Source organism: Aquarana catesbeiana, linkage group LG06 (genome assembly GCF_042186555.1).
Source record: "Aquarana catesbeiana isolate 2022-GZ linkage group LG06, ASM4218655v1, whole genome shotgun sequence".
NCBI lineage: Eukaryota > Metazoa > Chordata > Amphibia > Anura > Ranidae > Aquarana > Aquarana catesbeiana.
The window spans coordinates 156,654,739-156,667,286 of record NC_133329.1 but is presented as its reverse complement, the minus strand read 5'-3'; the positions used below and the strand labels follow the sequence as shown (position 1 = coordinate 156,667,286).

The 12,548-nt window shown below is 39.2% G+C and overlaps 1 protein-coding gene across 2 annotated transcripts in view; it reads left to right on the top strand.

Moving 5' to 3' along the window:
* The window catches only part of ERCC4 (ERCC excision repair 4, endonuclease catalytic subunit), a 109,322-nt gene extending 97,553 nt beyond the window's left edge, over positions 1–11,769 (top strand). For both annotated transcript variants that reach the window (XM_073591101.1, XM_073591102.1), the window contains exons 9-12: positions 910–1,498; positions 3,406–3,498; positions 5,592–5,704; positions 7,804–11,769. In XM_073591101.1, the coding sequence (XP_073447202.1) occupies positions 910–1,498; positions 3,406–3,498; positions 5,592–5,704; positions 7,804–8,534 (1,526 nt within the window). In that variant the 3' untranslated portion in view covers positions 8,535–11,769. The remainder of the gene's footprint in view (positions 1–909; positions 1,499–3,405; positions 3,499–5,591; positions 5,705–7,803) is intronic.
* Positions 11,770–12,548: the final 779 nt, after the last annotated feature.

Here is a 12,548-nt window from a genome sequence, read left to right as displayed (position 1 = left end):
TTACTTTGATTTATGTATATATTAATAGTAGCAATTCAAAAAAAATCCCTTTGCAGACTTCAGACAAAGCACTATGGGATTGTCAGATTCCACAGGGGTTATAGGTGTAATTTGCTGGATCAAGATAATGAGCATGATAGGGCATGTGTGTATGTATATACAGTATCTCACAAAAGTAAGTACACCCCTCACATTTTTGTAAATATTTTATTATACCTTTTCATGTTACAACACTGAAGAAATGACACTTTGCTACAATGTAAAGTAGTGAGTGTACAGCTTGTATAACAGTGTAAATTTGCTGCCCCCTCAAAATAACTCAACAGACAGACATTACTCTCTAAATTGCTGGCAACAAAAGTGAGTACACCCCTAAGTGAAAATGTCCAAATTGGGCCCAATTAGCCATTTTCCCTCCCCGATGTAATGTGACTCATTAGTGTTACAAGGTCTCAGGTGTGAATAGGGAGCAGGTTACTTAAATTTGGTGTTATCGCTCTCACTTATACTGGTCACCGGAAGTTCCTACTGTGCAGAAGAATATATTGAGCACGTTCTGAACCAAGCGTTTTTACAAGCTGTATTTAATATATAAAACATATATATATATATATATATATATAATTTTTTTTTTTTTTTTTTTACAAGTACAGTAACAGTAATGCTGTTGTTATTTTTGCTTGCCTGAAGCTTTCTCAAAACAGAAGTCATAAAGTGAAAAACTATTATGTGAGATTTTATGAAAACTGCGGAGTCCCTATATTAAATCTAATCAGATTCAGCCATCCAAAATGAGTTTAGCAGTCAAATTGAACATTCTCCCATTTTGTTACAGTATGAGTTTGCATATACAATGTAGAGATGTTGTACATTTCCAGACATTTAATGATGTTTGTGTTTACTTGTCAGGCCGCGTATTGATCTGTGCCAGTGATGATCGGACATGTGCTCAGTTGAGAGAGTACATTACTGTGGGGGCAGAGCCACTTTTAATGAGGCTGTACAACAAAGCCTTCGGGAAGGATGAAAAGGCAGCAGAAGTATGGCTGAAAAACAGAAAAGCAGTCAAGAAAAAGGAATTGGCTACAGGTGGGAAGAACATGCAAAGTAAGAAAGTGAAAGATGGCACAAGTAAACAGAAGAGAAACTGCAAAAAAACTGAATTAACTTTAACACAAATGATAGGAAAAGTGGATGATGATGGCATGACAAAAGAACAGGAAGAAGGCTTATTCAAAGAGGAAAGCATTAGCATGGAAAGTAGCCTAGAAGAGCCGAAATATGAAGATCTCCAGTTGAACTTGCCTTCAGACTCTTATTATGGCATCTTAAAGGAACCCCTGACTGTCATCCATCCTTTACAAGGCTGCAATGACCCCTATGCGCTGATGAGGTTATTGCATGAAATAGAGCCAAGATATGTCATCCTGTATGATGCAGAGCTCAGCTTTGTTCGTCAGCTTGAAATTTACAGAGCTAGCAAGCAGAAAACATTAAGGTACTTCAAATCCCTGTATGTGTATTATAAATATAAATACATGGTTACAGGACTTTTTTGTAAAATGAGGCAGATACTCGCACTCTCTTCCCCCAGGCTGCCTTTGTTGCCCTCCACCCTTCTTTCCCTTAGAAAATACTGTGGTACTTAACCTGAAAAAATATATCTGATGCTAGGTCCACCACATGTCAGGTGTGATGTGAGTAGTACAATGTTACTGCACGTATCTGTGATGTGTACATAGTGTACATTTATGTCATGCTGCTGGGAGAAAGCAGACAGTCACTGACAGGCACCCAGCAAAGTCCACTAACTTGAGGTATACTATGTATATAAGGACACACCTTATGGATGTGGCATGATGCACACTAGTCTGATCACAGTATAGCCGCACTTCCTGCTCACCATAGTTAAATAAACCCCATATCTGCTCTTACTGGGATAAAATAAGCCTTATCGTTGTAGTCAGTAGAAGCTGCCTCAATACTATAGGCCAGAATCTCCCCCGTGCTTCCCAGGCAGGTTGCAGGAATGGAGAAAGAGAGTCTATGACACCTATGATAACTTCACAAGGAAGGAGGAAAGGTAGCAATGCGAGATCTCATTCCCCTTGTCGCCACTTGAGCCAAAGACCTCCCTTATGAAGCCCCAGCAACCTACAGATTTTTGAAGGAACAGGACCTCAGGAAGCTCCATTCTTGCTTAACATGCACAGGCTGACTCACAGCAGAACAATACACTTTCCTCTACACAAGTGCATGTAAGGATAAGAACACAGCAGCTCAGTGGCTGTACTAGGATTGTTGGTTTGAATCCCAAACACGGCACTACCTGCCTGGAGTTTGCATGTTCTCCCTGTGCCTGCATTGGTTTCCTCTGGGTCCTCCAGTTTCCTCCCACACTCTAAAGGTTTGCTGGTAGGTGAATTGGCTCCTGCCTCAATTGGCCCTAGTATGTGTATGAATGTGAGCTAGGGATAATAGATTGTAAGCTCTTAAAAGTCAGAGACTGATGTGAATGAACGACATATATGTGTTAAGTGCTGCGTAAATTAAAATATAAGTACCTGTAATAGGTAGAAGAGGACATGGGCGAGGAGGGGCGGCCCAATTGATGAAGCTGTCCTGTTTGGTTAGTGTTGGCAGTAAAGGTCTGAAGATGGCTGGCACTGCAGGAGCAGGGAGTATTACTGCAGAACTGTAGCAGTGTTTCCGATGTGCAAAATTGTGGCACTATCCCTCAGGATCCAGGACACTTAGCAAGAGTGCTTTTCTAGTGACCGGAAAATACTCCTGGTTAGCCCTGTGACAGCTTTTCTTATGAACACTAGTACCAGGGAGTTGTTAAACAACTGATAGGAAGTGCACAGGACCAGTGCATTTTGGGACAAAAAAAGGCCTACATTACTAAAGCTGGTCAAACGTTGTCCAGTCCTTTCAATCATCCAGTATGCTAATCGAAAAAAAAAATGAATTTAATTTTCCCCCCCCCCCCCCAATCCACACAAGCGAGGTTTATGGGGGAATCCACCCCACTGTGCTATTGTATTCTGACTGCAATACTCCTCCACTGTCGGAATACAACTGATCATCTCTGCAGGAGATTGGCTGCAGCGCTGCTCAAAAGAAGATTTTTCAATAAGCCCATTTGTGAGATGTCAATCATTAGAATAGGATTGGCCATAGATAGATCAATATTCAGCCAGTCGCTTCTGAACTGGCTGTATTTCAATCAATCTGTTGACAGATTAATTGTGTAATTTGCTGTGTAGAAGCAAAATACACTGAATGTGATGTCATGGCCTTATTTGATGTAGCAAATGTCATATTATTAAATATTGTTCTTTCTTAGGATAATTTCTTGATTTTTTTTTTCTCTCTATTTACAAATATTCTTGAACTTTTTAGGGTTTATTTTCTCATCTATGGAGGCTCTACAGAAGAACAGAGGTATCTCACTTCCCTCAGGAAGGAAAAAGAAGCATTTGAGCACCTTATCAGGTAAAATATACTTCTCTACAAAGCGTTTAAAATAATGAAGAGGCTCAAAATTATAGCTTAGAGGGAAGCAAAATCCGTTATAAATCAGTCAGGATAGATTTACACAGGATATGATATTTTTGGGCATTTCTTGACAAATAATTTGAGCCTCATGATTAGGTATAGAGATAAGGGGCTGATACATTTTTTACATTTATTAACAGAATTCTTGTTCAGGGTATGTGACTCAAAAGCATTGAAGACAGAGAGGTAAATTGTATATTTAGCAGTGGCAACCCCCCCCCCCCCCCCCAATATGCTGATGATAATAGGTGTATCTTAAAGGGTCAGATAGATTTTGGTAGATGCTAGAGAAGTTTGCTGGTGAAATATCTGCATTTAGATGTTTGAGACTGCTCACTTGCTGTACTTATTATGAGGGGTTCCCACTGTTTATTTTTTTATATTAATCCCATACTATGGAGACTGCAACTGATGACGTTGGACCATGCAAATGTATGTGTCAACACCTAAAACCATAACAGGATTTGGAATTCGGCTCACTGATAGGGTATCCAAGACATACCCCACCAGACTCCATCTAGATGTAAAATGGTAATTTTAGGTGTACAGACTTGATAAACAAAAGGACTTAAAAAAAGGTACTACAATGATACTTAAGTTTTTCCGGAGTTCTGCTACCCACCCAATTATAAAACATTGAATGATTTTGGTAATTGTATAATTCCCATTTGTAGAAGCTAAAATACAATAGGATTTGGAGCAGCTACACAAGTGGCACAGAGTCTAAATTGTAAAGAGTACAGAATTCCCGGCATTGAGGGGGTCTTTTTGGGGTACAGTTATTGTGGAAGAAGAGAAGCAAAAGTACACTAAATCAGGTTACAGTGAGACAGATTACAAAGGAGAATCAGCAGTGGTGTGAGCAAATTAGGTCCACAATCCCTTATTTTATCAAAAAGAGCCTGGTGGCCTCTCTGTATGGTAACTTGTATATGCTTGATATACACTAAGCAAAATTCAGCTGGGTTGGGAAGAGAAGGGTGTGGTGGATTCTTCCATCTTTTTTGTTTATGGAGCAATCTGTTCTCCTTTTTTTTTTTCTTTGGTCAGCTGAATGAAAAAAACAAAAGCTAACCATTGATGGCCAGCTTTAATCTGACATATCCACATAGAGACTAATGGAGGGCAAGGGACCTTCCAATTAAGTAAGATGTACACTTTTAGCATTAAAGTGCATTGTCTGTAAGAACCTTTTTATAATCTTATTTTAAGGGGATGTCCACAAAATTAAGGTTGATTTAAAAATCGACTGAGCTGGGTTGATAATGATCAGCCAAAATATAACTGCATCCTATGAGGTACAGTAATTGTTTGGGTGATCAGACAGCTGCAGGTGCTAAGGCTGCTGAATACAATAGCCAGCAGGTGAGTATTCTCCAACCATCCATGCCATTTACCGATTGATTTATCTCATTCCGCCCAAGCCATCCACACATGCACATGTATGGCTTGCCTTAAAGTAGAATACCCTCCTAACACTAACTATGCTTATTTTCCCTGCCCCCTCTTGCTACCTTTCCTGCCTAACCTGTGTAAAAAAAGATGTGTGTGCTTACCTATTTTTTATTCTGCTATGATCCGGTCATGTGACTTGCAGCTTTGTCTCCCCCGTGTCAGTGATCTGCTGCTGCAGGGGAGAGGGAGTGCTGACAGTGGCTTGGGCATGGGAGTCTGGGTCATGTCACAGCTCTTGGAATTCCAAGTTGTTGTTGAGAGCTGCCTCATCTCCTCTGCAGCTGCCGCTCACTGACACGGGGGATCAAATGACTGGACTACATTGGACTAAAAATAGATAAGTGTACACACATTTTTTTTCTTTTTTTTACACAGGTTAGACAGAGTAGGTAACAGGTGAGGGGAAGAGGAAATCGGGCTGGAATTCCACTTTAAGGTATCAGTGTTTTTATTGTGCACAGCTATCGATCTGTTCTAAGCAGGTTGTGATCTAAAATAACTTAGAACCAAATATATAGACTTTTGGTACATACACTTGATTCAGATATTAAATTCACTATCACGTTTGCTTGCAGAGAAAAGGCCAGCATGGTCATCCCAGAAGAAAGAGAAGGACGCGATGACACAAACCTGGATCTGCAGAGAGATGTGACTCCAGCCTCAGCTGCTTCTGACACACGCAAAGCTGGTCAGTCCAGTTAATTTCCTTCCATGCTATTTATTACAGTGTGTAAACTGTGCCTATACCTCTCACGTTTTCTAACACAAATTATATTTTATTATTCAAAAAACCTATAAGAAATATCTAAGTGAATCTCATGTAACAAAGAAACTAGGTACCAAGGTTTAAATACTTGTCATTTTGTGTTTTTAAAAATAGTTTTTTAGTCATTAACACAATTTTATCTTTGTTTATTGAAGTCTAATAGCTGTACATAAGTATACAAGAGCATTTATATTCACATTTACACTAATCATATAAAAGAATCTATGCAAATATGTTTCAAAATAAGAATTGGAACAGTGACCGTGGGCTCCATTCACAAAGCGGTATCTTATCACATCCAAGTATGCAGTAAGATATCACACATCATTTTAAAAAAAATTGCCAATCACTTTAAAAACTCTACCAAAATACCTACTTGAAAAAAAATCACTGCGATACTCTGCACACAATAAATTTGTGCAAATATGTGATCTTGAAAACGACATAAATAAAAAACAGGGCTTGGTTGCCGTTATATACTGACATCCATTCCCGCATCCAACAAAAACTTAAATACAAAAAGTAAAGCGCAACACCACTAAAAGAATTACTTGTGTAGAATATATGGGTATCAAACATATAATGTCAAAAACCCCATGAAATACTTCATGTACATATGATCATAATCCTCATTATTATTAGGGGCTGAGAATCCCCCGCTGATGTCAGTCAGGAGGAGAGGGCCAAGACGTCAGCCGGGGAGGAGGGGAGCAGCGAGGAGTCACGTGAGCGCCGAGCAGCGCTCTGTTCTTTGTAAAAAAAAATGCCCATTACTACCTGATTTCAGAGCGCTACTCAGCGCTCACATGACACCTCGCTGCTCCCCTCCTCCCCGGCTGACGTCTTGGCTCTCTCCTCCTGACTGACATCAGTGGGGCATTCTCAGCCCCTACCACTCTAGGTGTCAGGGAGAGGTGGCAGCGAGGAGTCACGTGAGCGCCGAGTGGCGCTGTGAAATAAGGTAGAAATGGGCATCTTTTTACAAAGAACATACACTGCAGCATAGGACATTTGTGTGTATTTTCTACAGTTATTTAAGCAGCAGGAGGGCACTAGTAAGAGCTGACAGGCAGGGAGGGAAGGGGGGAAGAGGAGGACAGAGGAGAGAGCGGATGACAGAGGCACTTAAACTGACCACAGTGTCAGGGCTCAGCAGCCATGATAAACCATGGTCAGTTTCCAGGGGGGAGAGCATAGCCAGGCAGGATCAGCCAGCTATTTCAGGTGATAGAGAGGGCCAAATTACACAACACAAGCACTGTGCTGTATAACATGCTTTAAAATAACAGGATCCAATTTTTTTTCATTTTTTTTTTTTTAGGTTTACAAACACTTTAACTATTGCATGCCTGGACAACTACTAATTTACCTCATGCATTTATTTATTCATTTCCTTTTGTGAATCGACTTTAACTCCTGTTTTATGCTGTATTTACCGATTTGCTTCATGTGTCAAGTGCTTTTGTAACATAAATACAGTATTCTGAAATTCTAAAACATGTTGCCAAGTATTTTACACATACTGAGTGTTGTAAATATAAAATTGGTCACCCTGATCTTAATGTGATCTTAATGCAAGTAGGATTACACCATAGGTCCCAAATGTTATGGAATTTTAGGGGACAATTCCTATTGCTATATAAAACTTTTTTTACTGGGAAAGGGGTACTATATTTACCTTTAATATTAGGGAATGGGCTGTGTTTATCTATCACTATATTCCTGCGAATTGCGCTTTTATAGGAGTGGAAGTAAATAATCCTGACAGTCAGAGAATAGAGTATACAGTATAACCATTAACAATCTGCAGTTCATTTACTAGGAAATTAGCCCTTTTCATCTGCATCTGCCATGGTATGTATAGTAACATTATATGCAGCTGCTCTCTGGAAAAGGACTTCTAAATAATATTTGATGTGGTGGACTAAACTAAACAGAGTAATTTTAGGACATTGCCTGGTTTACAAGCATCTCCCACAAATTCTTCTCTAACAATGGTCCTTTTTTGGCTCTTTGTTTAGGTGGCCAGCAGAAAACATTGCAGCAAAACATCATTGTTGACATGCGGGAATTTCGGAGTGAACTGCCATCTCTAATCCACAGACGCGGCATTGATATAGAACCTGTCACATTGGAAGTGGGGGATTACATTCTCACCCCAGATATATGTGTAGAGAGAAAAAGTGTGAGTGATCTTATTGGATCTCTCAATAACGGACGTCTCTATACGCAGTGTGTTTCCATGTGTCGTTACTACAAGCGGCCTATTCTTTTAATTGAATTTGACCCTAATAAGCCGTTTTCTCTCACATCAAGAAGTTCAATCCACCAGGAGATTTCCGTGAATGACATCACATCAAAACTCACCCTCCTCACGCTCCACTTTCCAAGACTGCGCATCCTTTGGTGCCCTTCACCGTATGCCACCGCAGAACTCTTTGAGGAGTTGAAGCAGAACCGAGCACAGCCTGATGCTGCAACTGCAATGGGTATAACCGCAGACTCTGAAACTATCCCAGAATCTGAGAAGTACAATCCAGGCCCTCAGGACTTCCTTCTGAAAATGCCAGGGGTCAATGCCAAGAACTGCAGAGCTATAATGAATAATGTAAAGAACATAGCTGAACTGACAACACTGTCTTTAGAGAAACTGACTGAAATTCTCGGCAACTCAAACACAGCAAAACAGCTTCATGACTTCATTCACGCATCCTACACAGAAGCTGTTTCTCACGGGAAAGCTAAACGTTAATATGTAATAGCTTATTTATATATTTAAGAAATACTTGAATTTTACATTTTTGTGTGAAATTTCAATTTTTTTAAGAAATAGATTAATTTTTCAGGCCTATGTGCAAAAAGAACTCAAAACAAAGAAAACCTTATCTAGTTGATGTAGTCAGCACCTGATACATGTAACAACTTTTCTTTTTCTGTATCACCAGTTTTTTCCTTCTGTCCATGCGCCTCAAGTTATTTGCTAAACCTAATGGCCATAGATGAGTCATTTTTGTTTTTAGCCAGCGGGCTGAACCCCCCCCCCCTCTAAAAAAAAAAAAACCTCCATTCACACAAGTCAGGTGGATGAAGGACACACCCCCGCTGACATTGAATTCTGACAATGGGACTTTCAGTTGTCGGAATACACTGATCAGCAGCTGCAGCTGACTTTTTTCAAACAGGGGCTGCCACTAATGGATCGAAATTTGGTCGGTTCGTGATGAACCAGACAAATTTTAGTCCATCTGTGGCCAGCTTAAAGGGTGATGCTTCTGTGTCTTAAAGTGGGCATTTCCTTTATCCACGTAGGGCAAAGGAGAAAGGGCACTTAACCCCCATCCTTCCCAAGCAGCAAAGTACTCTGCTTTCCTTGTGTGTCTCTCCAATTCAACCTCCAGGACTGAGATGAAATATCTGGTACTTCTGGGTACAGGTAAGCACATGAAAGCCAGAGGCACCTCATAATTGGTCTAGTGACAGGTAAGCAGTCCTGTGTAAGCAGACAAGTCTGGCGCTTACACAGCACTTTTTCAGGAGTCCTAGTGGCCAAATGGAACTGCATTATCCAATTCTGTTATCTTTCTTGTCTTTTATTTCAGCACACATATGGGAATTTAAGCAAGTCTGATTTAAAATATTAGCTATAGAGCTTAATGAGGATGGAGGCTGGTACAACATAAAAAAATATTGTGCTACTGCAACATATTTAAAAAGCTTAGATGTTTTGTAGCAGCCAACGTGTACTATTCAGTGCCTTTACTTACCAAATCCACTGCAGAACTTCTTTCAGAATTGTCATGGATATGTCAACATAGACTGACCCGTGTTGTCTTGACCTTGTCTTGATGTAGGAAATTGCTATCAGATTCTGAAGGTTCTTGGGTGCTTCTTGATGCAGTTTTGGTATGTACTGGTAGCTTATGGTGCTTTTTCTTGCAAACTGCTTAGCTGCTCCTTATTAACCTTGGAGGATCTCTTTCCACAGCTGTTCAAAAGCAGTTCACAAACTTCAATTCTCAAACCTAGAACTGAAGCAGCACTGATCCATATCAATCTTCTGAAAGACTTGAAGCAACTGCCATACATATCAACTGTAAAAAATGATAGAACAGATCATGTGTTCTTGGTCCCTACAGTATAAAACACGTTATTTGTTCTGACTGCAGGGCTGGACAAAAGTGCACCTGGGGGCTGTATGTCATTCTTTGATTTTAAAACCCCCTTTCTGTGTGCTGTTTGTCAGTATGAGCACTAAATCTAGATGTTGAGGGAGAAAAGAGCATTGCTCATAGCCATAATTCAGATTCCGTTGCTACATTTCTTGCACTGGTTAGAAAATGCAATTAAACATCTTTTTGGAGGTTAAGGGCATCATAGCTGCTTTTCTTTCTTCCGCTGTTTAAAAATCAGCCCCATTGTACTGCTAATTGGCTTTGTGCCACTATAAGGAAAATGTGATATTCCTTTCCTACAAAAAAACACTTGGCATAATTAATGTTCATGTCATGAGTTTAATCCAACACATGTCTATATTCATTGGTATAATCACAGAATAAAACAAACATCCATGAATTGTCCAAGGTACAGAATGGAGACCCTTATATACCCTCACAGACCAAGGGCAAAAACAATGAACAATTATCTAGGGTAGTTTATATTTAAAATAATAGGATTATAAAAGGTCTTGCTGTATCTTTTACATAAAAATTACATATATTGCTTTTATTTTCTGTTATGTTTTCTGAATGCACTTGGGCTTAAAAAAAATGGTATAATCTGCACTTTGCATGCATTTTGCTGATGCACTTTCTGAAGTTGGGTTTTTTTTCTCCAAAATTGGCGTTGCTTATAATTCCAAACTGAGTGCTCATTCTTTATTTCTCAGGATAAATACTTGGCGAAATACAGAACAGAACACAACCCGTATTCTGTCTGCGATTTGATAAATGTCTTCCAATATAAACTAAAACCTAAGTTCAGCTACCTTTGCTAAGTGATGCAGCTGCTGTCAGTGTTGTATCATACTGTCATATCAGCTACGTACAGTATGCAGCATTGTAATCTGGCAGCAGTACAGGCAACTTCCCATCTGCTGCAGGAACAAAATCAAGTCAGGCTTCTCAGCCTTTCAGAGGAGGCCTCTTTTTTATCAAGGAATACAAGGCTTTCTCTGATTAGCTGAGGTGAAGGGGTGAGCGGTTAATGTTCTGAGATCCATCTTATCTAATCAGAGGAATTGTATCCCTTGTTAACAATTTTCTTTGTATAGGAAATAGTTTGCCAGATTGTCTCAAGCAAACTATTTACAGTGATAGGAAACCTGAAGAACTTGGGCTTTAAAACGCATCTAAACTCATCAATGAAAATGTTTCGTATACAGTAGATAGCAGTTTATCAGTCATTAGATTTCTATTTTTTTCCTTTGTTTTCTCTTAGTGATTGTGCCAATTCACTTCATGTCCTACATTGACATTGATGGAGAAATGGCACTATCACCCTAGAAGAGGAGGAGGGTTCGGACTACATAACACCTCCCCCTCTACATAACACCTCGAAATCACTATGAAATTATGTTTTTTTTTAAATACATAGGATTTGAAGTTTAATCATTAATTATAGCCAAAGGTAAAAAATCTTTATTTACAGGCTGATGTGACTCTGCGCTGGGGCAGCTGATACTACCTAGACATTGTTTCATATTGCAAGATGAATTTCTACTTGTGCAGACTCATACCATATTGGATGTATATCTCCTTCCTGACCAGTTTGATAAATAATTGGCAAAACAGTAGGGTGCAGGGAAAGTAACATACATTTTCTTTTTAAAGCATGTACTGGCACAAATACTATTTATTGCGTTTATTAACTTATAAAATATTTGTGAAGTATAATTATTCAGAAATCTATTTTCTGACATTTTTTTCTATTAACATTTAGGTAAGTGGATGTGTTCATGGTGATTTGATAATAAAATAAGTGATTTTGTGTTTTCTTTTAATTTTTTTTTAAATAAGTTCTATGAATATTGTGATAGAAAATACCCCAGATGCCTCTGAAGATCTATAGTTTGGCTATGAAGTCGAGGAACCACTTGTCACAATAATCCTTGCCAAAATTATCTGGTTGTATATTAGCATTTCATAAAACTCAAAATTAAACAGAACGTTGATAGAAATGTGGAAGCTGCCATCGCTTCTCATTCTGAAAATGCTAGTTGCCTGGCTGTCATGCTGACCCTCTGGCCTTTTTGTCTGAGAGTGAGTATGCAGATAAGGACTTCTCACTTTTCTCTGACTCTCCTGACCTGCATAGTTGTTTTGGCTCAGTACCATACAGTATTGAATCCAGAGGGTCAGCATTCATAGCCAGGTGACATTTTTAGAGGAGGGGCAGCAAAGGGTTCCTTTGTTTTCTTCTGGAAAAGCTTTTCTAAATGTAAAGCATATTTGTATGACACTTAGTATGCTGTAGTAGTGTGTAGCATATAAGTGTGTCTGATAGGGTAACCGTGCACAAGAGCAATTGGGGAAACTATAACAGAGCAGTGTCACCCCATAACAGGTTGTGCTGAACAAGAAACTTCATGACAAAATCACTAAAGAATTTTTTATGAAAACTGCAGATTTTAACATGTCCACATTTAAAATATATATATTTGGTGTCTGCATTAGTTTTAATTTTTGAGCAAGTAAAGAAAATACATTTTCTTGCCAGAAATGCAGTCCTTTTGACACTTCCTGTAAGCTGAATAGAAGCGGAATTTTAA